At 40.0% G+C, this 27,369-nt stretch overlaps 1 protein-coding gene across 1 annotated transcript in view; it reads right to left on the reverse strand.

The window, feature by feature from the left end:
* Positions 1-19,157, reverse strand: part of LOC131191388 (neuronal acetylcholine receptor subunit alpha-7-like) — a 105,491-nt gene extending 86,334 nt beyond the window's left edge. Inside the window, exon 1 of the mRNA XM_058169465.1 lies at positions 18,738-19,157. Coding sequence (XP_058025448.1) covers positions 18,738-18,816 — 79 coding nt within the window. The 5' untranslated portion in view covers positions 18,817-19,157. The remainder of the gene's footprint in view (positions 1-18,737) is intronic.
* Positions 19,158-27,369: the final 8,212 nt, after the last annotated feature.

Consider the following 27,369-nt stretch of genomic DNA (forward strand, 5'->3'; position numbering starts at 1 on the left):
CAGGATTAGGTTAACAACTTTTAGAGCCAAGACAACCCATCTTGTCTGGGCCTGGAGCTTTTCCTGGATTTGTCTGTGAAATAGGTCTTGCACTTCCTTTTCTGTTATCATTAGGGATTGTGAACCCAATGGGATGGGGTCAGTTGTAGGAGGCTTGGCTGTTGTTGGTGTGGCTGAGATGGGGGTTGTGAAGATAGGTGGTTGTAGTTTCATTTCAAAGCTGCAGTAAAACACGTTCAGGTCCTCTGCCAGTTGCTGATTTCCTTCAGCCTGGAAAGGAGGTTTGGCATAACTGATGATATTTTTAAGAGTTTTCCACATGTTTGCTGGTTTATTTGTTGAGAACTGATTCTTTAGCTTTTCAGAGTAGCTTCTTTTTGCTGCTCTGATCTCCCTTATTAATCATCATCATCTTCATATTCACCATCAATGAATTTAATACAAGGCTGCTGCCTATGTATCTGACCTCTCATCCTGAGTCAAGCAGTATGGAGTATAAATGTATGATAAGCCAGCTAACTAAATAATTAACTAAATGGCATTTTGAGCAGTGGAGCAAAAGTCTTTAATTAAAATTAAAATTAAGAAAAACTGGACAAATGAGGAATGATGGTTTATTAAACATCTCTTTTAATTATTGTAAATCTCTGCTTTTCCCCCCATGGCCTATGTTCATTTACAAAAAGAAATATAAATATAATGTACATACAGTACATGTAAGGTAACATGAATATGTTCCCATTAAAACCAATGGCTTCATAGAAATTACTTTACAGAAATAATTTCCTCTTGCATTTGGAATCCAAGTTACATTTTATATTGATAGGTTTCTCCTATCCTGTGCTAGTTGGGAGTCCACCCATCTTCATGGTTGAGAAATACTGGTTTAAGCAAAAAGTGGACAGTCATCCTTGATGGTCCTTTACTTTGGATCACTACATACCTAATCAGGGTATCCCAAGCTGTGTGGTTATCTTTCTTAGAGAGATGCAGACAGAGTCTAGGGGAGATATGTGGAATCTTTTAGTTGTACAGCACATAATAAATGTGCCTTTCATTGCGTTGTTGTCATTATTGATTTGTGCTCATTTGGTGTATGGATTTTTAGGGGAGGTGTTTATATTAGGATTATATTACAGGGAGGTACGATGGCAAAAAAATTAGAAATCCTTGGTCTAAATTATTCTTTCCAATTCTATTTTCTATTTTCTATACTCCCACAAACTCTTAGTCAGGCTGAGCAAGCTCATGATACATTTCTCTAAATCACATTTATTCCCTGCAAAGTTAAAATTGCAACAACAACAACAACAAAGAAGTGCATTTCTTCACTTAGCCTTCTGCTATGACGTTATTTTCAAATAAGTATAATAAGAAAAAAAAACACCAATCCAAACACAGCAAAAAGTTCATATATATTGCTTATCTGTCCTTTGTCGCTTTACTAATTTAGCTTCAAGCCTTAGGCAGAAAGTTATTTATGATATAGAATACATATTTACTTTCTGTACTATTTTTGATGCCACCAACATCCCTTAACCCAGCGGTGAAATCCACTTAACTTCGCTACTGGTTCGGAAATGAGAGCACACAGGAGTAGAGAGCGCACTACATGCACCACTTCTGTGCATGTGCAGAAGGTAAAAAAATGAGACGTAATGACGTCCTGGAGGGTGGGCAGAACTTTCCACCACCAGCGCTACCGGTTCACGTGAGCTGGATAGAACTGGCCGGATTTCACCACTGCCTTAACCTTAATATGCAAAGTTAGGCCAATTTATAAATTTGCTGCATAAAATGAAAACTCGTTCTGGATTCCTAGATTCCAAGATTACAGAACAGCTGTTTGTTTTCTTACACTCCTGGGCTTGCTGCAAGTACATCCATCACTGGATCTGATTGTAATGTGGTCTTTTTATTCAGAGGCCCCTTAACAGACACTGTTTTGGTAGTTAATGAGAGTTTATAAAGAAAAGAAGAGGCACAAACCAGTTTCTTGGACTCATCAGTTGACGTGACAGCTTTTGCTCAAAGAAGTGTATCAAATTGGCAGAGAAACCCAGACTGATGGACCGTCTCTTTATAATGTGCTAGACTTGGCTAAAATAAATTGTATTAGTCATTTATGGATCAACATTTTATAGAAACCCAGGCCAGGTTCCCATACCAAGTTATTACAGGGGTTTGGGAATTGCCTGTTCAAAATACAAGAGTTGGATTTGCTAGGCACAGAATTGAGATCCCGTGAATAGCAGACAAACTCTAAGCTTTCTGTTTGCCTAGATTAATGTTTCTGAGATGTATGATATTTTCTGTATGATGTATGATATAAAATCGTTCAGCTTCGAGACGGTCTGGACCAAAATTGCGGCGATTCAGATGAGGCGTCTGAGGCGTCTGAGGGTGGTCTTGGTGATATTGTCTGGGATGAGTTTGACCCTGTGGCTCCCGAGGACATGGACAGGTTGTTGGGTAGGCTGAATGCCACCACGTGTTTACTGGACCCGTGCCCCTCCTGGTTGGTGCTGGCCACTCAGGAGGTGACACGAGGCTGGCTCCAGGTGATTACGAGTGCTTCCTTGTTGGAGGGAGTCTTTCCGGCCGCCTTGAAAGAGGCGGTGGTGAGGCCCCTCCTCAAGAAGCCCTCCCTGGACCCGGCTGTTTTAGGTAATTATCGTCCGGTCTCCAACCTTCGCTTCGCGGCGAAGGTTGTAGAGAGTATGGTGGCATATCAGTTTCCCCTGCACCTGGATGAAACTGTCTATCTAGACCCGTTCCAGTCCGGTTTCCGGCCCGGCTACAGCACGGAGATGGCTTTGGTCGCGTTGGTGGATGATCTCTGGAGGGCCAGGGATAGGGGTTGTTCCTCTGCCCTGGTCCTATTAGACCTCTCAGCGGCTTTCGATACCATCGACCATGGTATCCTGCTGCGCCGATTGGGGGGACTGGGAGTGGGAGGCACCGTCTATCGGTGGTTCTCCTCCTATCTCTCCGACCGGTCGCAGACGGTGTTGACGGGGGGGCAGAGGTCGGCTCCGAGGCGCCTCACTTGTGGGGTGCCGCAGGGGTCGATTCTCTCGCCCCTTCTGTTCAACATCTATATGAAGCCGCTGGGTGAGATCATCAGTGGCTTCGGTGTGAGGTACCAGCTGTACGCTGATGACACCCAGCTGTACTTTTCCACACCGGGCCACCCCAATGAAGCCATCGAAGTGCTGTCCCGGTGTCTGGAAGCCGTACGGGTCTGGATGGGGAGAAACAGGCTCAAGCTCAATCCCTCCAAGACAGAGTGGCTGTGGATGCTGGCATCCCAGTACAGTCAGCTGAGTCCTCGGCTGACTGTTGGGGGCGAGTCATTGGCCCCGATGGAGAGGGTGCGCAACCTGGGCGTCCTCCTGGATGAACGGCTGTCTTTTGAAGACCATTTGACGGCCGTCTCCAGGAGAGCTTTCCACCAGGTTCGCCTGGTGCGCCAGCTGCGCCCCTTTCTAGACCGGGATGCCTTATGCACGGTCACTCACGCCCTCGTGACGTCTCGTCTGGATTACTGCAATGCTCTCTACATGGGGCTCCCCTTGAGGGGCATCCGGAGGCTTCAGTTAGTCCAGAATGCGGCTGCGCGGGTGATAGAGGGGGCCCCTCGTGGCTCCCGCGTGACACCTATCCTGCGCAGACTGCACTGGCTACCTGTGGCCTTCCGGGTGCGCTTCAAGGTGTTGGTGACAATCTTTAAAGCGCTCCATGGCATAGGGCCGGGCTATTTACGGGACCGCCTACTGCTACCGAATACCTCTCACCGACCCGTGCGCTCTCACAGAGAGGGACTCCTCAGAGTGCCGTCAGCTAGGCAGTGTCGTCTGGCGACACCCAGGGCAAGGTCCTTCTCTGTGGGGGCTCCCACCCTCTGGAACGAACTCCCTCCAGGACTTCGTCAACTTCCGGACCTCCGAACCTTTCGTCGCGAGCTTAAAACACACTTATTCATCTGCGCGGGACTGGATTAGATTTTAAATTTACTGGTTTTAAATGGGTTTTTATTATTTATACTGTTTTTTAATAATTCGGCTATAGAATAAGTTTTTTAATTGTCCTTTTAGTTTGTATTTATATGTATTTTTAATTGCCTGTGAACCGCCCTGAGTCCCTAGGGAGATAGGGCGGTATATAAATATGAAAAATAAATAAATAAATAAATAAATAAATAAATAAATAAATAAATAAATAAATAAATTTGCACTCCAATATTGGACCACTTTGAGTAGCAAAATCTTAAAAACACCTCAATTGACATTAAAATTTGGAACTAGTCTTCTACTTCTACCCCCGTAATTCTACACCCTCTATGGCCAGGGGTATGCTATATTTTTCTAGATGTATACCACATTCTTCTAGCTAGTATACCATCCACCTAGAAGAGTATTTCACCCCATTTAAGGTTTGATTAAATTATGCCACCAGGTATGAGTCCCCACTCAACCATGGAATTTAGCAGATTATTTTATTTCAGTTCTGACTGCATAGGTTGCTATTTTTAAGGTAAAATTAGTGTGTACACTATTCAAAGCTCTCAGTGGAAATATTTTGGATTATTTATACACAGATTACCCATTTTGTATTCCAGTGTCTGGTTTTTAAAAATTAAATATTTAAATTTATAATTTGGGTGATAAATCAAATGTACCTTATTTGGCCTGCCCATTTCAAGTGCCCCAATTGGAACCTCTCATATTTTCCCAGCTCTATGAACACAGATTGTTCAATAATGCTAAACTATAAAGCACTCAATTACAAAGGATGAATGCAGAACTGCAGAGGAATGAAAATTTGACTGTGCACACCTCAGCTAGTTAGCTGACCATATTTCCTTCCAGATAATTATGTAAAGAAGTGCAACTTTAACACGGGGTGACACTCATTACGGTATTATCTCTGGATCACATCTTGCATTGCGAGATCTGAATAACATTAAGAATTAATCTCTTAACATTCTTGTTACTCTTTTACTGACGTGCCTTTTTTTGCTTTTCTTTTTAGAAAAAGACTCTTGGAAAAGAGTCTACTTTTATTGTTTGGTAAAGCATTAGGGGAGCTTTTGATGGATAATGTTTACTGAAATGCTTTAAATTAATAAATGCATTTGCAATTTATCTCTAAATGTGTACAGAGAAGCAGCATGAAGTCTTCTGACTATTCTTGGGCAGAAATATTTGTTGCTCAAAAAGCAATCCATTGCATTCCACAATTTCTTTCTGGTTGTTGAATGACTCCTTTGCAATGCACAGTGAATTAAAGCTATTGTATCATGGAAGATATTAAGAGAAACCAAAAACAAGTTTGGAAGATATAAAGAGCACATAAAAGATCAAATCTAGAACATGGCATAGGGCCGGGCTATTTACGGGACCGCCTACTGCTACCGAATACCTCTCACCGACCGTGCGCTCTCACAGAGAGGGACTCCTCAGGGTGCCGTCAGCTAGGCAGTGCCGTCTGGCGACACCCAGGAAGGGCCTTCTCTGTGGGGCTCCCACCCTCTGGAACGAACTCCTCCAGGACTTCGTCAACTTCCGGACCTCCGAACCTTTCGTGAGCTTAAAACACACTTATTCATCTGCGCAGGACTGGATTAGATTTTAAATTTACTGGTTTTAAATGGGTTTTATTATTTATATTGTTTTAACAATTCGGCTATGTGGAATAAGTTTTTAATTGTTATTTTAGTCTGTATTTATATGTTTTTACTTGCCTGTGAACCGCCCTGAGGCCCTAGGGAGATAGGGCGGTATATAAATATGAAAATAAATAAATAAATAAATAAATAAATAAATAAATAAATAAATAAATAAATAAATTTGCACTCCAATATTGGACCACTTTGAGTAGCAAAATCTTAAAAACACCTCAATTGACATTAAAATTTGGAACTAGTCTTCTACTTCTACCCCCGTAATTCTACACCCTCTATGGCCAGGGGTATGCTATATTTTTCTAGATGTATACCACATTCTTCTAGCTAGTATACCATCCACCTAGAAGAGTATTTCACCCCATTTAAGGTTTGATTAAATTATGCCACCAGGTATGAGTCCCCACTCAACCATGGAATTTAGCAGATTATTTTATTTCAGTTCTGACTGCATAGGTTGCTATTTTTAAGGTAAAATTAGTGTGTACACTATTCAAAGCTCTCAGTGGAAATATTTTGGATTATTTATACACAGATTACCCATTTTGTATTCCAGTGTCTGGTTTTTTTAAAAAATTAAATATTTAAATTTACAATTTGGGTGATAAATCAAATGTACCTTATTTGGCCTGCCCATTTCAAGTGCCCCAATTGGAACCTCTTATATTTTCCCAGCTCTATGAACACAGATTGTTCAATAATGCTAAACTATAAAGCACTCAATTACAAAGGATGAATGCAGAACTGCAGAGGAATGAAAATTTGACTGTGCACACCTCAGCTAGTTAGCTGACCATATTTCCTTCCAGATAATTATGTAAAGAAGTGCAACTTTAACACGGGGTGACACTCATTATGGTATTATCTCTGGATCACATCTTGCATTGCGAGATCTGAATAACATTAAGAATTAATCTCTTAACATTCTTGTTACTCTTTTACTGACGTGCCTTTTTTTGCTTTTCTTTTTAGAAAAAGACTCTTGGAAAAGAGTCTACTTTTATTGTTTGGTAAAGCATTAGGGGAGCTTTTGATGGATAATGTTTACTGAAATGCTTTAAATTAATAAATGCATTTGCAATTTATCTCTAAATGTGTACAGAGAAGCAGCATGAAGTCTTCTGACTATTCTTGGGCAGAAATATTTGTTGCTCAAAAAGCAATCCATTGCATTCCACAATTTCTTTCTGGTTGTTGAATGACTCCTTTGCAATGCACAGTGAATTAAAGCTATTGTATCATGGAAGATATTAAGAGAAACCAAAAACAAGTTTGGAAGATATAAAGAGCACGTAAAAGATCAAATCTAGAACATGGCATAGGGCCGGGCTATTTACGGGACCGCCTACTGCTACCGAATACCTCTCACCGACCCGTGCGCTCTCACAGAGAGGGACTCCTCAGGGTGCCGTCAGCTAGGCAGTGCCGTCTGGCGACACCCAGGGGAAGGGCCTTCTCTGTGGGGGCTCCCACCCTCTGGAACGAACTCCCTCCAGGACTTCGTGAACTTCCGGACCTCCGAACCTTCCGTCGCGAGCTTAAAACACACTTATTCATCTGCGCAGGACTGGATTAGATTTTAAATTTACTGGTTTTAAATGGGTTTTATTATTTATATTGTTTTTAACAATTCGGCTATGTGGAATAAGTTTTTTAATTGTTATTTTAGTCTGTATTTATATGTATTTTTTACTTGCCTGTGAACCGCCCTGAGTCCCTAGGGAGATAGGGCGGTATATAAATGTGAAAAATAAATAAATAAATAAATAAATAAACCTGGAAGTTTTCAAGGGAGGAAATTGCCAAATAGATACCACATGGTCACAAACAAGCACCACTCCTTTTTTTACAATACCTGTGTCACAATGTCACACAAGAATACATATGGGCAGAACCTGAATAATGATATTTATCATTTGAATGAAATTTTGGCTTGATTCAGTTGCCTCTGATGAACAAATTAAAATCTTCGTTTTAATGTGGATGGAATCCATCGTTTTACCCTCTTTATTTCATCGAATACTGCCAAACATTATCTCAAAGCTGTGCAGATTCCAATACATCAATAAAACAATGTCACTTTATTTCTCATGGAACAAAAACATGCCAGTAATTTAATCATTACGTTTAATCATTACATAAAAGTAGCATGATTTTTACAGTGCTATTCTATAAACTAATGCACTCTATAAGGGGAACAATTGTTGCAAAATCTTTCATTTGGTTCTTAGTACATCCTCTTGTGAGTGCCAAGAGATAAAATTAAGCCAACACTGCTCACTGCCCAAAACAAACAGATCCCTCCTGGATATGTAGTAGCTCCATTAAACAGAAGACCTTTCTCTATTGCTGAATTGAAATGCTATCTATCCGTTCTTGAGTCAGCTGTAAACTACATCAGCATGTCCTCATTGATGTTCCTGGCACTCTTGCTTCAATTCCCAAATACTGCCAGTCATCTGACTTCCTTCCCACGTAAGTGAGAAAGCTTCACAGATGTTATTGTACTTAAGACTGTCCTTAGACAATGCTAAAATAAGGAGGGAAAGCTAAGGCAAGTAAAACCTGCCTCATTCCTGAGTTGGGAACAACACGAAAGCAGTGATATACAGACACAGCAGACAATAGATGCTATCAGGCCACGTATGCACTGCGGATAGGTGCAAGTAGAGAATTGCTCAGAGATGACTATCTATGATAGTAATAAGATTTCACTGCCATGACAAACTCCTCACACTAAATAAAACTTGGCAACATGACAAAAATTTCTCCAACTGGATAAATTTTGGAGAATGGCCTGATCTTGTTTTGCTACATCATAAACCTTTTCTGTTATTATACATCTACACATTTAATTATGGAAGGGCTTTACTGTTAAATTTCATGGATTCAAATGTTTCATAAACAAAAATCATCCACACAAGAACACTGGAAGGTGGGGCAAGATGAAACGTCTGGTCGGTCTGTCTGTCTGTCTGTCTGTCTATCTGTCTGTCTATCTATCTATCTATCTATCTATCTATCTATCTATCTATCTATCTATCTATCTATCTATCTATCTATCTATCTATCTATCTAATATTGCCACTTATTCGCCCATGGCATAATTTAGTCAAGAGTACCAGATACCGATACTTATAACAGCTGTGCAGATTCCAATACATCAAGCTGTATTTGCTCTCATTTTATCTTCTGTGCAATATGAAAACCAAAAGAGATTCTTTTGTATTGGGCTGTATCCCCAAGCCTTGGAATATGGGAAGAAAAGCATTACAATCATTGTAAATCTAAAAAGCTATATAATTTAACGATATGTCTAAAGCAGGGGTGTCCAAACTTGGTCCCTTTAAGACTTGTGGACTTCAACTTCCAGAGTCCCTCAGCCAGCAAAGCTGGCTGAGAAACTCTGGGAATTGAAGTCCACAAGTCTTAAAGGGACCAAGTTTGGACACCCCTGGTCTAAAGTCAGGATAAACATCAGCTGCCACAAACATCCATATTGCAGATATTCCTGTCTCTGCCCTGAAGAGCTCTTCATACATTTCATAAAGAAAAAATCAGGAGTATTCAAGGCAGGTGGTCATCAGGTACATTTGTTGGCCAGACAGTCTGTTAAGAGGAGTGAGTTATCTTCATGTCTGGGATTTGATGGAAAGACTCCCGGGACTCTTAAAGACTATTATCAGTGCTTTTTTCCCCTATATTCCAAAACTCAGCAACATGTTATACCCCTTGGGACCAGATTAGGGATTCAAGAGATTCATTAAGATCAGTTCAATTATCAAGGACATAAGAGGCATTTCATTTCCCATCTAACTCATCTTGAAGTTTTCCATCTATGGTGCCCTTCAAAATATCAGCTTCTTTATATAAGAAAGTGAATTGGATACATAAAATATGTAAAAACATAGCAATTTTGTAGAGCTGAATATTTAACAGAGTAAGTATTCTTATATATTTGTAGTTTATAAAGCAGGGCATATTTGTGATTTTAAAAATGGCAAATAACTCACAGGTTCCGTACTAAAGCATGCTGTTCTTTCAGGCTCTGTAATCATCAGTCAGACTGTACAATAGTCAGTGGAATGCAAACTACAATACAATTTTGGTAAAGGTGAAATGGAAGTGTGCTGCATAGAAGCACTTCTCACATTACTGAATTAACTTATAAAGATTCCAGAAGATCTGGCTTTGGGCCAGGATGGATGAAGCTCCTTGTTGATTGCATGATATTTGTCATTGACCTGATTCATTATCTTCTTTGCTGTCGTGATTATTTTTGAATATTACTTTGTTTTGTTTTATTTTGTTTTGTTTTATGCTGTAAGATGCTTAGAGTCAATTGGAGTCGTGCAGGAACCTAAGTCAAATCAATCAATAATGCAAATTGTTCGGGTTTTCTCCCGTGTAAAATTGGAAGTGTCTTGGCGACGTTTCGACGAAGTCTCATTCGTCATCTTCAGGCTTCAGCTTCGTGCTTCTGGGAGCAATGTGTGATCGCAGCTGTTTCTTCCTTTTAACGTTATATATATATATATATTTTCCGAGGTTTTCACGGGTGTTTGTATGTAGGTTTTTGGTTGTTCGAGTTTTCTCCCGTGTAAAATTGGAAGTGTCTTGGCAACGTTTCAATGAAGTCTCATTCGTCATCTTCAGGCTTCAGCTTTGTGCTTCTGGAATCTTTGTGTGATCGCAACTGTTTCTTCCTTTTAACCGCTAGTGGGGGTTTATATATATATGTATGTATGTATGTATGTATGTATGTATGTATGTATGTATGTATATATATACACACACACTACATTCAAAGAGAATGATTGGCATATGCATTTAGGACACATGAACTATACGTGACAACACAGAAGCTTTTAAATGAAAGCTATATACTTCTCTTTAGGAAAGATTTTGAAGAGCTCTTAGAATAAATAGAAAAAATAGTAAATGTGATTATAACACATTAAAAGACATAAATGTGCAGTTAAATGATAATTTAAGCCAGAAGCAAACATTTCCAGTCAAATAAATCTGTGTCTATCCTATCCAGAGTATTTGACCTTATACATGTTTTGCTGATGGCTAAATCTGATATATTGTTTGTCTTTTCCAAATATGTTGTAGCTTGGTGAGAAAATTTATTATCTTTCAACTTGACAGGGGAAAAAAGTGTCAGTGTTAGCAGTTTCCTCTGGAATGAGTAGCCGCAGGGCATTGTTGAGTTCCTTAATAGTCCAAGCAAACTTACAATATGCTCAGTTCTAGAACCTTTTGAATTGGCTTCTGAGTTTAATGGGGATACGGTTTGCTTTAGCTGGTTTTATTGTTTGTAAACTATCCAAATTGTGGTGATTAATGGGGGGTATAAATATAAAGCCAGTCTGGTGTAGTGGTTAAGGTATCTGGCTAGAAGCCAGGAGGCTGTGAGTTGTAGTCCTGCCTTGGGCACAAAGCCATGTGACCTTGAGCCAGTCACTTTCTCTCAGCCCTAAGAAAGAGGCAACTACAAATCACTTCCCAAAAACCTTGCCAAGAAAAGAGCAGGGACTTGTCAGGGAGCTCTCTGAGATGCGGAGTCAATTGAATGGAAGAAATATAAATAAATACTTTAATTAATTGATTGATTAATTAATGGCATAGCCTTTTCAAAAAATAACCCCACGTGCATCAGCATGTATAGGGTTATTGTGTTAGTCCCCAACTTGGTGCTGTCAAGAATCATTAAACTGTAGCTTCCTGAATTCCAAGCATGGTTAATTAACTAAATCTAAACACTCTCATATTGAAAGTCTGTTTTCCTGTCACTGAAATTGCACTGAAGCTTGATGCCCTAAGAATCTCTCTAGAGAATATAGATTATAGGTAGTCGTTAACTTACAATCAGTCATTCAGCAACTGTTTGAAGTTATGGCAGCACTGAAAAAAACAGACTTATTGATCTATGGCCACATGCCGGGGGGTGGGGCGCCCAGCCGGGCTGATCACCCTGAAATCATGTTTCCCTGAAAATAAGCCTTAGTTTTATTTATTTATTTTATTTATTTATTTATTACTTATTTTTGGAGCCCCAAAAACTATAAGACTGGGTCTTATTTTCAGGGAAACATGGTATCCACCTTTATTATTCTTTTAAATAATTCAATGCAGAGAATGTACTTAATGCTCCATTCTTCGCCTATTTCCCCCCACAACATTCCTATGAGGTGAATAGGGCTGGGAGAGCATGATTGGCCCAAGGTCACCCAGCTGGCTTTCACAACTAAGATGGGACTAGAACTCACCGTCTCCCTCTTTCTAGCCTGGTGCCTTGTCCTTTTAACAGCTACTGCCCTGAACTTTGCCACCTCAACTGATTTTTACTGTGTTCTTGCTCCCACTGCTGATAAGGTGTGATCTGAGCTTCATGAAACAAAAACAAAACAAAAACATGCCAGAACCATGGCATGCTAAAAAGCCCCTTTGCACCACACTCGTGAACTAAGGTGGGGTTGGCCTTTGGATTACAAAATAAAGTGAAAAGCAGTGTGGCATCAGAAAGCCCTTTCACGCTGTGAAAAGAAAGTGAAAACCAAACCCAGAGCTTTTTCAGTAGGTTTTTTTTTTTTTGAGTCCCCAAGCTAGGACTATTTTTCACCTTTTTTTTTGCCAGCAGTGGAAGCAAGAAGACAGTGAAGGTCAGCTGGGGCAGTGGAGTGCAGGACAGCAGAGGTCAGCTTAATGGAATGCATGAGTAGCTTGGGGAAGGAGAAGGAGAGATGCTTCCTAGCAAGCAATCAGACAAGAAAAATAGAAGCCCACAATTGCTTAATGGTTGAAAGTTAAAAGTGGCAGGCAGGAAATTTGTTCCTTGAGACTTGCAAGACTGATGCCAGCTCTCCAAGGTAAACAAGACAGGAAACAGGATTAGATGAACAAATTCTACTTTATTGTAAGGTTACTACACTAACAGAACTTTGCAAGTGTGAAGGTACAAACTTTCCACCTCTCTGATCCATTGGGGGGGGGGTGTCTTTCTTCTCAGTTTCTTTCTGTGTCTGTTATGTGATTGTGGGCTCCTGTACCCTCTTGTCTGATTGTTTCCTAGGTGTCATCTCTCCTTCTCTTTCCTCAAGGTTATGCATACATTCCATTACAATATCAGAGTGCAGAATGACAAGGGCAGATGTGGCTAGGACTGGGCAGGGGCAGGTTTGGTTTCCTGAAGTGTGGCAAGTGGCCCCAGACCTGCATGGTTATAGGGTGGCCCAAAGGGCAGAGACAGGGGAAGCAGTAGGCCAGGGGTGGGATTCAACCTATTTGGGCCGGTTTGGGCAAACCGGTAGCTCCAACGAACAGCTGAGAGCGAACCGGTTTACGCCGTCTGCCCGCCCCTGCTCTATACTGACCTTAGAAGCCCAGCTGATCGGCACGGCAGAGCAGGTTGCCGCACCTCAGCTGTTTTACTCACCAGGGCTGCAGTAAGGTAAGTTTTAGAACTGTTTTCAAATGCACCGTGCACGCTCAGTGAACCGGTTGTTACACTGGTTGAATCCCACCACTGGAGTAGGCCAATAAAGGAGAATATTTGTAGCTCAGGGTTGGAATGAAGGGTTCTTGGTGCTCTCTGAGCTTGGTTGTTTTCTTGAAGACCTTTCATTAGCCAAACTAGATAACCTCATCAGTGCTACAAAGAGTGAGGTTGCTCTCAGTTGATATTCTATTGGCTTGTCCTATCAGTGTTGGTGGGGGTAGTCTTAAGAGATTCTTTGATTGGGTGGTTTTTTGTTGGTTGGTTGGCAGTTCCTTGATTGGGGTATTGTTTATTCAATTGTTGGTCTGATATTAATGGCCCAAAGGATGCCCCGAAGGGCAGACATGGAGGAAGATATAGGCAGTTGAAGAGAAGTTAGAAGCAATCCCTTACCTTCCTGAAGCTTGGGGCTGGGGTGGGATCCTGAAATGTTTTGGATTGGAGTGGGTAGGTACCCACTTAACAATATGTGATTCTCAGTTAATGACAGCAATGGGGAGTACTGGTACTGTGGCATTAAGTGATGCAGTGTCATGACATCTTGTTTAACAACCTCATTACTTAGCAATGAGAATTCCAGTCCCAATGGCGATTGTAAGTTGATGATTATCTATATAGATAAGGCATCACAAAAGAGAGAGCATGTGATACATTTGTCAGAATTTCATTTTCATACTGTTAACTGCTGGCTTGTAATTCTGTGACTCAGTTCAACCAGCAGGCAGCAGGTTGAGATGCAGCTGTTAGAAATACCAATGATTTTATATTTAAGGATATATGTTCTTTAAATTAATTTGCCACATTACGGCCTGGAGCAGGTTTTATAAAATTCGCTCTCAACAAATGAAAGAGCGAATCACAGTCCCAGTTGCTACGCTGACAGATTGCTGCTGACACAGTAAAGAAGATGTCACATTAATTAATCTTTTATCTATGCTCTATCCCAAATAGAAGCACAGCATTAAAAAAAACACAGAGGAAAAGGCATTGTGTAATAATAACTTGCCATTCATTCATTTATTGTGGAAGGAAATTGTTTCCCCATCCCATCTTTTCATCAGACCTTGTTCACCTGACCTCATTAGCTGCACTGTTTCACTCAACAGTCCTTCAGAGCCTCTCATGACAGAGTTCCAGCCATCTCCCACACAGTTCAAATCCAACTTGCAGAATTTGTGGACCTTCAATCCTCAGTTATCTATGGTAACCCTCTTCTATTGTTATGGCCTTGCTGGGACTACAGAAGCTGAGGAATGATTAAGTACGTGGGATAACACAACAAATGGGATCCGTTCAGCTTGACAAGTCACAATTTGCACAACTCTGACCTAATTTACTGCACTGCTATAAAGACACTTTTAAAGTATTGTGTCACTTTATGATTCCTGCTGGACTGAAATACTAATCTTCAAACCTTCATTGTCACAACTAGTATTAACTCTACATGTCCAATATTGGTACTGGACTGTGAAGATGTGCTTCAACTGTATTCCCTGCAGGGCAGTGTTTTCTAGATGCTTCCATCTTTGAAGAAGTGACGGACAAGGCATTTATGACTATTGCCATCTATTTCTTTCTTAACCTCTTTGCCTTTTGCTTCCCAGTGGCATTGGTTAAATAAGGAGTTCCCTTTGCCATCAAAAACAGTGTAGTTAGGATCTGCAGTGAACGGTTTCCTAGCAGACAGCTCAGATGCAGTAAAGTTACATGACAAAAGTCACAGAATCCCTATAAAGGACTCCATTCATGAAGCTTACAAAAAACAAAAATTGGGAACTATTTGACATAGTGATGAATTAGAATTGTGTAGCCACTCTAATGGAGATTTTCACTTTAACTTAACCATTAAACACCTGGCCAAATTAATATTACATATTAATATGTATTTTATTATTTATTTATATTGTTTATATTGTATATTAAATGTTGTATAATAGGTACTGCATATAGACCAGACTTTACTCTGAAATAAATACTACATCTTTGCAACTCTTAATCTACTTTGTCATTTTGCATTCCTGAGCTGAGAAAATATCAAAACAGTGATAGTGTTAAAATCTCAGCTCAGTTCAGTGGGCACCTCAATTGTTTATGGGCACTAATCTCAAATTTTGTAGGTGCTGGCAGCTGGCCTTGACCCCAGCAAAGAGGTTGCTTCTATGTAAATTCCAAAAAAGCAAGAGACAAGCCAAGAGGCATTACTAACGGGGTAGAAAACACCATTTTACGCCATTCAAAATGGGAAATCTATAATACACCTCAACAAGACCATTGACCTCTACTTCCATTATAATGTATACTTATGCTAGCCAATACACATTACTATTTCATTTCTACCAGAATAGGTTATAGAAATGATACGGTGTTCAATCATATACGTGTAATCCCAGGACCTAAGCTTTCATAAACCTGTTTAGATCCCTGTAAATAGTATTCCACTGTCCACATGCAATTGATTGAACCACTATAACTGAAATAACTTATTAAAGTCAGGGACATTCCTTAAACGAATGACTACAGCTGTTGATGCTGACAGCACTGAGCAATTATCTTTTCCCCCCCATCTCATGACAAGGAAACCAAGTATGCAGCATTTTCTTTTATCTGAAGAATTGAAAGACATGTTGGCCTCTATCTTCCCCACTTGTGATCCTATTGATAAATTACTTTTCTAAAGTTACTCAGAATGAAAAGAAGAAAGGCTATGGGATACACAATATCCCTTTCGCCCATTCACACATTCAAGAATGCTCTAGTTATTTAGGATTACAGAATTAATCTCAAAAACAGATTAATCATCTGAATGTACTCTGATTATGCTAACATGCTTCAAATAATCCAGATTATTTATTTACGTATTTATTTCTCAAAAGTTACATATTATTAAGAGTTCTGTTACAAGCATTCTTGGCAATTTACAAAGCAAACAATAAGATTTACTGAACCCCATTCAACCTGTACATTTCAATTTAAAACATCACATGCAGCCAGCAAAAGTGGAAAGGAAAAGCTGGATGTTGGTCATGAAAAGCCAAGTTTGAACTGTGTTGTTTTTTTTTAAGATAGAAGGGGATTGGGGGTTGTTGTTGTTAAAGATAATCCTCCAGTTTTCAGAGGCAAGAATCTTATTCCAGGGAATGAAAGCAATAATAGAGAAATATGGTTTTGCACCTTGGTCTCCTTTTACCACCAGACCTAAAATAACCTATAATATTCACCCTTGAACATGAACAGAAGCAAACCAGCCAGAAACACTATGGAGGGTGTAGTTTCCTCTTTGCCCAAGCAGTGCTCTAAATGCAGCACCTTGGACAGTACCTATCCTAATAGGGACCAGTGCGGTATCCACAATATATAGTAGGTATTATAATACTGGACTGGTTCTCCATCCAGTCAGCATGTGGGCTCCTGCATTCTGAACTAGTTGCCGTTTCAAAGTTGTCTTCAAGGACAACACCTTGCAGTAATCCAGTCAAAAAGTAATAAGGACATTCGTAACTATAGCAAGGGTCTCCCAACTTTAATGAGGGCCTCAACTGGTGTACTAGTTTTAGTGGGTAAAGCCTCCTCAGAAAGTCCAGATGGAGCCATGAATACCAACAGCTAGCCTAGTCTTTAGGCATTTCACATGCCTAAGGAGTCTAATGGAAGTCAGCTAAGCTGCTTGGGCTACAACTTTAAGTCTAGTCATTTCACTCATTCTATGAAAAAAAAAACTATTCTTTACTATATCTAGCATTTTGGCCTGTCAATGGGAGATCCACCAGCAAGATAACAAAAGTTCTCCATCCTAAGACTATTCTAGGCCCATCAGGTAATCCAACACAGAATATGATATCTGCACACATATTTGGCCTTTTAGAGTCAAAGGTACTATGATAGTAAAGGAGTTGGTGATCCCATATACGGTATATATTAGATTACAATTCTCAATCTGAACCCCCAAACTATAGACTTACTTGAGCTTGCCCAATTAAACACACTTCAAAGTGCACATCTATAGTGTTGCAATATTAAGTTCATCTGAGTCCTAGAACGTTTTTTAATTATATGTTTAGCTTTATTATATGTAACTTAATAGTGTTAAGACTGGAAGGGAATTTTATGAACTGTCAAGCACTTTTTCTTTTCTGTTTTTATCAACTTGAGGGTATATATTGGAAATCTTCTGCTTGATAGTAATATTAAAATAAGACCAAGTATGTCCAAATATTTATAATTAAAATACTTGTCAAACAGATTTAGGGACAAGAACAGGAATATTAAAATTCTATTTAGCATGATAAATACTTATACTAGTAAACATTTTACATGTTTTGTGGTATTTCTTCCTACAATAACCTTGCAAAGTAGATTAACATTTGCTTATTTTACAGATAAAGAACAGAGTAAAAATAAGAAAGGGTAACTTATATCTGGTCCTTAAATGAAGATACATCATCAGTTCAGATTTTTCTTTTCATACAAGTCAAATCAAGTCGATTTGATTTGATCCATTGGGACTTTACTCTTTGTACTGACATTGTTATATATTTTTATTTAGGATAGGAAGCTCCTGAAAATGTTATATTGTGCTCTACTATTATATTTGTCGGGGACTTTCCCCATTTTTAAAAACATTTATCTGGTATTTCTGTTCTCTTGGTTTTTGTCAACTGAGCTGCATCATCCTTGAACAATTTCATATCACACTGAAGCTATAAGGTACTAGATTCATGAACTGGTTCATTATATCTACTATATTCACACCATCCTGGTTCATCGTCTAAAATTAAGCCCAAACCTACTTGGATCACTGACATGAGACAAATGTATAAAAGTAAACAATACTATGCCAGCTAGAGTGAGTCAAGCTTCTTTCTACTCTCTAACAGAACTCTTGTTGACTTTTCAATTAATTCCTGATTTACAGTAAAGTAAAAGATAACAGGACAAATACTGAAGCAGGTAATTCTCTTCCTTTCCGGTGTATGTACTTTAAACCTAATGAACCAATACCCGACTGGCTCTTAAATCAATCCTATATTTAATCTTGTCATATCTAAGGATAAATGTGTCCTATCCGGTTAGGAATTTCACACTGCATTTTTTTCCCTCCGCCAGTCGCAGGCTTCTCGTTTTTATAGCTGACGAGTATGTTCGCTGATGAGTATGTTTGCAAAAGAAGTTATCAAACCAGAAGAAAAAGTGGCACTTTTTAACAGTACTGTCATGAAATCGCCTCTCCCCGCCCAAGCTTTTATTCCAATCTGTGCGCGCACACACACACACACACATCTCCTACACCAAAAAAAAAATTCAAAACAATATATAGGTTATCTGTAGTACAAGTTCCCATTTTTAACAGACCCCGTTCAGTTTCAGTGGGAATAAATGAAGTCCTTTCTTTCAAAAGACAAGGCTCCAGAGGCACCTCTAAGGAAATCAGAAAAGATCCCACTGCGATGTCTCCCTCTCTCTTTGTGTGTGTGTGTGTGTGTGTGCGCGCGCGCGTGTGCGTTTATGTGTCTCTCATAGCCCCAGCTATCAAAACAACCCAGGACTTACCTTGGAAAAAAGAGAGAAACAAAGACGCCCAGAGATACAAGCCACAGTAGAGCAATCCCAGGCATCTCTCCGTAAGCATCGTCAAACCCCGACAGACACCCGACCACACGGGAAGGAAGGGACTCTTCCCGCTTGCAACGGACGAGTGGGGGGGAAAAAAGGTCGCTGCAAAGAGCCCAAGGTAAGAAGCCACTTTTGCCACCGGGACGTGGGGAACGGACAACAGCAACACCACCTTGGTCCAAATTACACGTCCTCGCACTCCGGCTGCTCGCCGGCAAGAGCCAGCCAACGCGGCTGACTTCCCTGAGGTCGAAGGCGGCGAGGAGTTGTTAAGGAGGCTTGTTGCGTTTCGCGTCTGCCTCTCTCTCTCTCTCTCTCTCTCTCTGCCTCTCTCTCTCTCGTGCCCGAAGCGTCTTGCGCTTTTCACAGCCGGAGGGAAAGCAGGTGCCGAAGCCCAGAAGCGGGGCTGGAAGGGCGGCCGAGGGTGGAATACGAAAGCGACATGGTGCTGCTCCGAGGCGGAGCAGGGGGGGTGGCAGGGGGGAGAGAGAGAGAGATTTGGTACCTTCCCAACTTGTTTTCGTAGCGGGTCCCTCAGCAGCCCGCACGTCAGCAGAGGGGCTCTTTCTACGCTAGAGGAGGAGGAGGGGGACTCCTCTCGAGCTAACGCGCCGGGCGGTGCGAGACGACGGCAGCTCCAGTCGGATTGCTTACGTAGCTGCCGGAGCAATTATTATTTTTTCCAGTCACCGGATTTTTTTTTCTTTTTTTGGAGGGGGGGGTGGTTTTTAATCGCCCGACGCGCTCGGGAAGACAATGAGGAGGCGCGGGGCTGCAAGGGGGTTGGAGGGACGAGCGGGCGCGAAGGGAGGAGAGGGGGGCGCGCGGGCGGGAAGGGTGAAGAAGAGTCGAGAGAAAGTTGCTGGTGGGGTCCCTCAAGGAAGGTTTATGGCGCCTGGGCTCAGTCCCTCACAGAAGAAAATGACTCAAATGCGGGGGGGGGATGTCTTTCTGTCTCCCCTCTGCTCTCGTTCCCCAGATATCTCAGGCTCGGCCACGTCTTCGTCCTCCCCCCTTTCCCCCCACCCCAATCTTCCTTCGTTTTTGGTTTAAGGCGCCGGCAATTGAAGCCCACCCTGGACTGAACTCAGCTTTAGAAGAAAGGCTTTCAAAACGACATACTTTTTGTTGTTGTTGTTGTTCCTAACTGTACTTTTTTTTTCTCTTTGTTAACGTTTGGGAAACCTACAGCTTCAGTTAAAAAAAAAAAAAGAAGAGGGGCATTGACTGTCTTCTTTTTTTCTTTTTTTCCTTTTATGTGCACTAAGAGCATATGTACCAAAGACAAATTTCTTGTGTGTCCAATCACACTTGGCCAATAAAGAATTCTATTATATTCAGAGGTGGGTTTCAGGAGGTTCTGACCAGTTCTGGAGAATAGCGGAATTTTGAATTCTGACTGGCCCTGCTCCCATCTATTCTCTGCCTCCTGAGTCGCAGCTGATCAGGAGGGAATGAGGATTTTGCAATAACCTTCCCCTGGAGTGGGGTGGGAATGGAGATTTTACAGTATCCTTCCCATGCCACGCCCACCAAGCCACACCAAGAGAACCGGTAGTAAAAAAATTTGAAACCCTCCACTGATTCTATTCTATTCTATTCTATTCTATTCTATTCTATTCTATTGAGTAATAGAGGCAAGATTTGCTTTCAATTAAAAAGGTCAGTTACTCAAGGACAAGACACAAAATGCAGACACTAATCACACAACCTTATCTGGATCTTATGTAGCCAAAGTTAACAATGCTGTAAAAATGCAAGTTTCCCCATTATCCTACGTTGGTTTTTAACTTTTAATGCAAAAAAAATATAGTTATGTAAGTAGTCTTCCACTAACGATCATTGTTCAGTGACTATTCAAAGTTACAATGTCACTGGAAAAAAGGGACTTATCTTGTGTTTATGATGGTCACAGCATCCCCGTTGAATTCAGGCCCTTGGCATCCAGCGTGTTTTTAACAATGATTATAGCAATCCAGGTTCACACGATTTCCATTTGTGACCATCCCAGCCAGCTTCCAAGAAGCCAAGTAAATTGGGGGAAGATGCATTGCGGGTAAAGCTTTCTATAGGATAGTAAGTGGAAGAACAGCATTTGTTTGGACAATCTAGATTTATTTTTATTAGAAAAAGTACTATTAGCTTATCCAATGCAATATTTACAGTGAAACAAAAGGTTTATAGAGGATTTTATTAATCCAAGCGGCTGGCAAAGCAAATGGAGATGCATTAAGGTGAGCTCCGTGGAATTTTGGCAATTTTAAAGTAGTGAGATGTTTATTCCGCTTCTTTGTTTTATTTATAAAACAAATATATTGTTTATTTATAAATTCAGTTTCAAAATTGCTTTCTCACAAGTGACTTGTGATGCCTTACATGCTGGCTAAGGAATTCTGGGAGCTAAGGTTGACACTCCTTAAAGTTGCCAAGTTTGAAAAATACTGATTTAGTATCCTGTAGAGAAATGACTACACTCTCCCTCCTTTTCCCCAGAAAATTTTAAAGCAGCAATCTTGCTTAAATTAATTTACCAACTGATTCACATGTTTAGTGAAATTCTGCATATAAGAATAAGGACCATAAGAAGTAAACAGTTGTGTGAAAGTTGAGGACCTTGAATGTAAAAAAGACTAAGCATCACCAAACTCTGGTGAAAGTGTAAATATGATTTATAGGATGAGAAATACCTTATCTTTCCCCACTCTTTTTCTCCTCTTCTCCATATAACAATTTCAATGTACATAAGGAGAGGAAATCTAAGAATTTTAATTTTTAACAAATAATGCATCTGTTATTTTTGTTATACATATATGTTCGTTATCCTCTTAATGTTACTGTTGCTCAGTGTACAAATGGATTTTTATCCTTTGAAACTAAATTCCAGACATCACAAATCCAGTAATTGTTTGGAAATCTAATCCTTTTGTTAGATTTCTCCAGCAATGATAGCAAGTGGTTCATAGCATTGTCAGTTCTATTCTTCCCTTTTAAAATTAGTTTCATGCATTGTATCAGATCATTCATCCAACTGTTTTTAACTCATTGAGAAAATTCATGTCTTTCTTTATTCTACCAGTCAAATTACTCCAGTCAAAAATTCTAAAGAGAAAAAAGGCCAAACATCTTTAGACAGTCCTCCTTCCTTGTAATACAAAACTACCTTAATTCTTCACCCAGACTGTCTTGTGGTCTGCAAAAGTGTTTTGTTCATGAACAATAGTACATTTTGAGTTGTGATTATCAAAAATTATGCACACTTTGGTACATTTGCTATTATGTGCCTTTTAAAGCACCATTCAAACCTAAAGTCCTATGCAGTCATATTATTGAGCAATTTATAAAAATAACTTCAAAATGCATTTTATTTAATTATTATGGTTGGTCACACAGTCAGCCAGATATTCAAACTGGATTTGGCATTTTTACTCACCCATCAAATTCTTCCCAAGGTCTTGGAACAGGCAACTATTGATGTTTAATGGTGTTAAAGGTATCGTAGCAGGATGTAAACTGTTTAAGTAAAGCTGCCTTTTGCAATTGATTGATAGTGGTTTTGGTCAATACTGATGGTCAAGTGGTGTTCCAGTTGTTTTGGGATTGCAATAACACCTATCTAGACTTTTTGTTTTTCTTATCGATAATTGTTAAATCTGGGGTGTTGTGTAGCAGGTGCTTGTCTCTTTAATGTCTAAAATCCTACAGCACTTTTTCTTCTTCATTTTCTATTACTTTGTCCATTTTGTGGTTTCATCAGTTATTATTATTATTATTTTATCCCTTTTTAATACGTAATTCAAGGGGGGAAACATACTAATACTCCTTTCTCCCGTTTTTCTCACAGCAAAAATCTTATGGGGTGACTGGGCTCAAGTCACCCACCAGACTTTCATGCCTAAGGCAGGACTAGAACACACATCTCCTGGTTTCTAGGCCAGCACCTTCAGCACTACATCAAACTGGCTCTCAAACTGTTTTTAAATGTGTCAGCAATGGAATCTATTCAGAGAAATAATTATATATTTTTATAAAATTATTTCTCAGATTCCTTTTTTTTAATTTCTTTTTGTCACAACAGTATACACAAACAATTGTCATAGATAAAACAACATATTTTGAAGAAGATATATATATAAGCATATATATATAAGCATAAGTATGTAATAACTATATTAATTGGATATAATGAAAGGAAACAATAGGACAGGAACGGTAGGCACTTTTGTGCTCTTATGCACGCCTTACAGCCCTCTTAGGAATGGGGTGAGGTCAATAGTAGACAGCTTTTGGTTGAAGATTTTGGGATTTTGAGTAGAGACTATGGAGTCAGGTAATGAGTTCCAAGCATTAACAACTCTGTTACAGAAGTCATATTTTCTGCAATCAAGATTGAAGCGGTTAACATTAAGTTTAAATCTATTTTTTGCTCTTGTAATATTGCGATTGAAGCTGAAGTAGTCTTTTATAGGAAGGATATTGCAATAGATGATTTTGTGTGTTAAACACAGGTCATGTAGAAGTCGATGGAGTTGTAAGTTTTCTAAACCCAGGATTTCAAGTCTGGTGGCATAAGGTATTTTGTTGTATTCAGAGGAGTGGAGAACTCTTCTAGTAAAATATTTCTGGACTCTTTCTATTGTATTTATGTCAGAGATGTGGTATGGGTTCCAGACGGATGAGCTGTATTCAAGAATAGGTCTGGCAAATGTTTTGTATGCTCTAGTTAGTAGTGTAGTGTTTCTGGAGAAGAAGGTACGTAAGATTAGGTTTACAACTCTTAAAGCCTTTTTTTCGCTATGTAGTTTTCTCTCTAGTATATAGTATAGAAAATATTCCTTGCCATTTATTTTATTTTATTTTATTTTATTTTATTTTATTTTTGTCACAACAGTATATATAAGCATAAGTATGTAATAACTATATAATATATAAGCATATATATATAAGCATAAGTATGTAATAACTATATGAATTGGATCAGTTGAACATTCATTGGTTGTCCAGTTAATGAGAGGTAGATTTAAGTCACCAAGGAAGATAAGAGGGTATGGGCAAGAGGTAGTCCATGTTAGCATTGAGGTTAGCATATTTGCGTGGGTAATGTCATAGTCGGGGGCTCTGTAGCATAGTAAGAATCGAAGAGTAGTGTCAAGGGATAGGTCGCATACTATGGTTTCAGGAAGAGAGAGTTTATGTGCTACTTGGATATTTTTTAGATTCAGTGTCTTTTGTAAAGATAGCCACTCCACCACCTCTTGGTTTTCCCGATCTGATCGATAGACTTGATATTCTTTGTTTGAGATAATGGAGTCAGGAAGGGATGAATTCAGCCATGTTTCGCAAACAAAAATGATATCAAATGTGCCACTGTTTAATAAGAGGATAAATTCAGGTAATTTGTTGACTATGCTTCTTGCATTTATCAATTTGCATTTGAGATCTGATATGATTGGTGTTGAAGAGGTAAGGCGTGCATCCCTAGTTTTGGGTGTTAGTAGGTTGGGGGTTGTGGACAATAGATGGTTGTATAGATGGTTGGATGGTAGTTTGGGTGTTTGGATGGATGGTTGTTTGGATGGCTGGTTGGGTGGATTGTTGGGTGGCTGTTTGGATGGCTGGTTGGATGGCTGTTTGGATGGCTGCTTGGATGGCTGCTTGGATGGCTGTTTGGATGGTTGGTTGGATGGTTGGTTGGATGGCTGGTTGGATTGTTGATTGGATGGCTGTTGGTTGGATAGTTGGTAAGATGGTTGGTTGAATGGGAGGTAGGGGGATGGGTACTTGGTTGAATACTGGGATGGCTGGTTGATTGTTATGGGTGATGGGGGGTTTGGAGGTGATTTTTTGATTGCAGGTTTTATTTTTTATGCAATCAGCATGGTAGTCGATGTATAGGTTGGATTCACCATTGTCTTGTCTTCTTTTAAGTTCTGTGCGAAGTTCACGAGGCGTATCCTTTGTAGAAAGGATAGGTCAGGACGTGATCTAAGTTTACTGTAGGTAGGGTTGGATTTAGCAATTGAGTTTATAGTCTTTATGAATTTGCGTTTGCTGTCCTCATTAGTGCATATAACTCTACAAAATCTTGGTGCTGTTGTCCCATCGCTGTTTTTATATTCTGGTCCATCTCTGGAGACAGCAATTATTTCATTTGGGGAGATGGTTGATGAATTATAATTTCCAATGATGTTGTGAATCTTATTGATATCTGGTTCATTTGTGTTTTCAAGTCCAAATAATATTGCATTATTTATTTTTTGTCCTCTCTCCATTGCATCTCTGATTAGTTGATTAGTAGTTGTTTGTTGATTGGGTTGTGTTGTATTAATTTGATGTCTAGGTTGAGTTGTAAGTTGTATATTTTGTGGTGATAGATGAGTTTGGAAGAGATTTAGATCATTAGAGTTTTCATTTTTTAGTGTTGAAATTTGTTTTATCAAATCTGTGAAACTTTGTTCAATAACTGATAGAATTTTTTTTTCTAGGTTTTGTTCAATATTTTGAATTCTTTTTTCTAGGTTTTGTTCAATAGCTTGTAATCTTTTATCTATGTTTTGTTCAATAGTTGTTAATCTTGATTCTAAGATTTTATCAGCGTTTGATTTTCTGGCTGGCATAATGATGATCTTTCTTATTCCTTTGTTTTATTTATTTATTTATTTATTTATTTATTTTATTATTATTTATTTTAGTAATGATTAAGTGTCTGTCACTTAATCAATTATCTTCGATTTTATATCTGTCTCTTTAACTTTAAATGGTAGTCAATTTGGCAGTTGCTATGGTAATAGGGAGTTACTATGGTAACAGTGAGATTTGGCGGAAATTTAAAATGGTGAGATAGGGTGGTTGGAGAAGCTTCTTTACAGGTGGCTGTAATGGCGGGAGATTCAAAAAGTCAGTAGAGGCCGGGAGACTGGAGTCTCCTAGGAACTCACCAGTAGTCCTGCAGCAGTCCTGCCGATTGGGGGATAGGTTGATTAGGGTTGTTGTAAATGTTGCTGGGCTTTTATCTCCTTGGTGGGAAATTTAAAGTTTGTAGCAATGTGGGAGGGCGATGATGGAGGACGGTGATGGCAGCGGTGCGACTCACGGTATCGGCAGCGGCAGCGGCAGTCCCGGGTCTGGTGGGGTGGCTTTAGTGGTTTCGGGTGTCTCCAGCCGCCTTTAATGCGGTAGCGGTGGTCTCGGGTCTGGCGGCGGCTCTGGCGGCACAAGCGGTAGCGGCAATCCCGGGGCTGGCGGCAGCTCTGGCGGCGGCTCCGGCTGGCGGCAGCTCTGGCGGCGGCTCCGGTGGCGCTCACGGGGCTGGCGGCGGCTCCGGCGGTGGCTCCGGCGGCACCAGTGGCAGCTGGCAGCAGCAGTCTTGGGGCTGGCAGCTCCGGTGGCGGCACAAGCGGCAGCGGCAGTCTCAGGGCTGGCGGCGGCTCAGGGCTGGCGGCAGCTCTGGCGGCGGCTCAGGGCTGGCGGCAGCTCTGGCGGCGGCTCCGGCGGTCTCCGACTCTTCGCCCACCGCCTGAGTCCTCAGCAGCCTGGAAGAACCTCGGCAGCCTCAATCCACGGCAGCCTGGAAAAACCTTCGGCTCTGGAGTATCGCCAGCAAGGAATCTTCGGGGAAACTGCTCTCCTAAGAGCTCAAAAGAGCCCTTTTACAGAGAGCATTTCTCCGGTGCAACCTTCCTGGTCGCCATCTTCCGGAAGACTTTATTTTGTTTATTCCGCTTCTTTGTTTTATTTATAAAACAAATATATTGTTTATTTATAAATTCAGTTTCAAAATTGCTTTCTCACAAGTGACTTGTGATGCCTTACATGCTGGCTAAGGAATTCTGGGAGCTAAGGTTGACACTCCTTAAAGTTGCCAAGTTTGAAAAATACTGATTTAGTATCCTGTAGAGAAATGACTACACTCTCCCTCCTTTTCCCCAGAAAATTTTAAAGCAGCAATCTTGCTTAAATTAATTTACCAACTGATTCACATGTTTAGTGAAATTCTGCATATAAGAATAAGGACCATAAGAAGTAAACAGTTGTGTGAAAGTTGAGGACCTTGAATGTAAAAAAGACTAAGCATCACCAAACTCTGGTGAAAGTGTAAATATGATTTATTGTAGAGATCAAAATATTTTTTTCTAGTCCAAGAGGATGAGAAATACCTTATCTTTCCCCACTCTTTTTCTCCTCTTCTCCATATAACAATTTCAATGTACATAAGGAGAGGAAATCTAAGAATTTTAATTTTTAACAAATAATGCATCTGTTATTTTTGTTATACATATATGTTCGTTATCCTCTTAATGTTACTGTTGCTCAGTGTACAAATGGATTTTTATCCTTTGAAACTAAATTCCAGACATCACAAATCCAGTAATTGTTTGGAAATCTAATCCTTTTGTTAGATTTCTCCAGCAATGATAGCAAGTGGTTCATAGCATTGTCAGTTCTATTCTTCCCTTTTAAAATTAGTTTCATGCATTGTATCAGATCATTCATCCAACTGTTTTTAACTCATTGAGAAAATTCATGTCTTTCTTTATTCTACCAGTCAAATTACTCCAGTCAAAAATTCTAA

This window comes from Ahaetulla prasina, chromosome 2 (genome assembly GCF_028640845.1).
Source record: "Ahaetulla prasina isolate Xishuangbanna chromosome 2, ASM2864084v1, whole genome shotgun sequence".
Classification (NCBI taxonomy): Eukaryota; Metazoa; Chordata; class Lepidosauria; order Squamata; family Colubridae; genus Ahaetulla; species Ahaetulla prasina.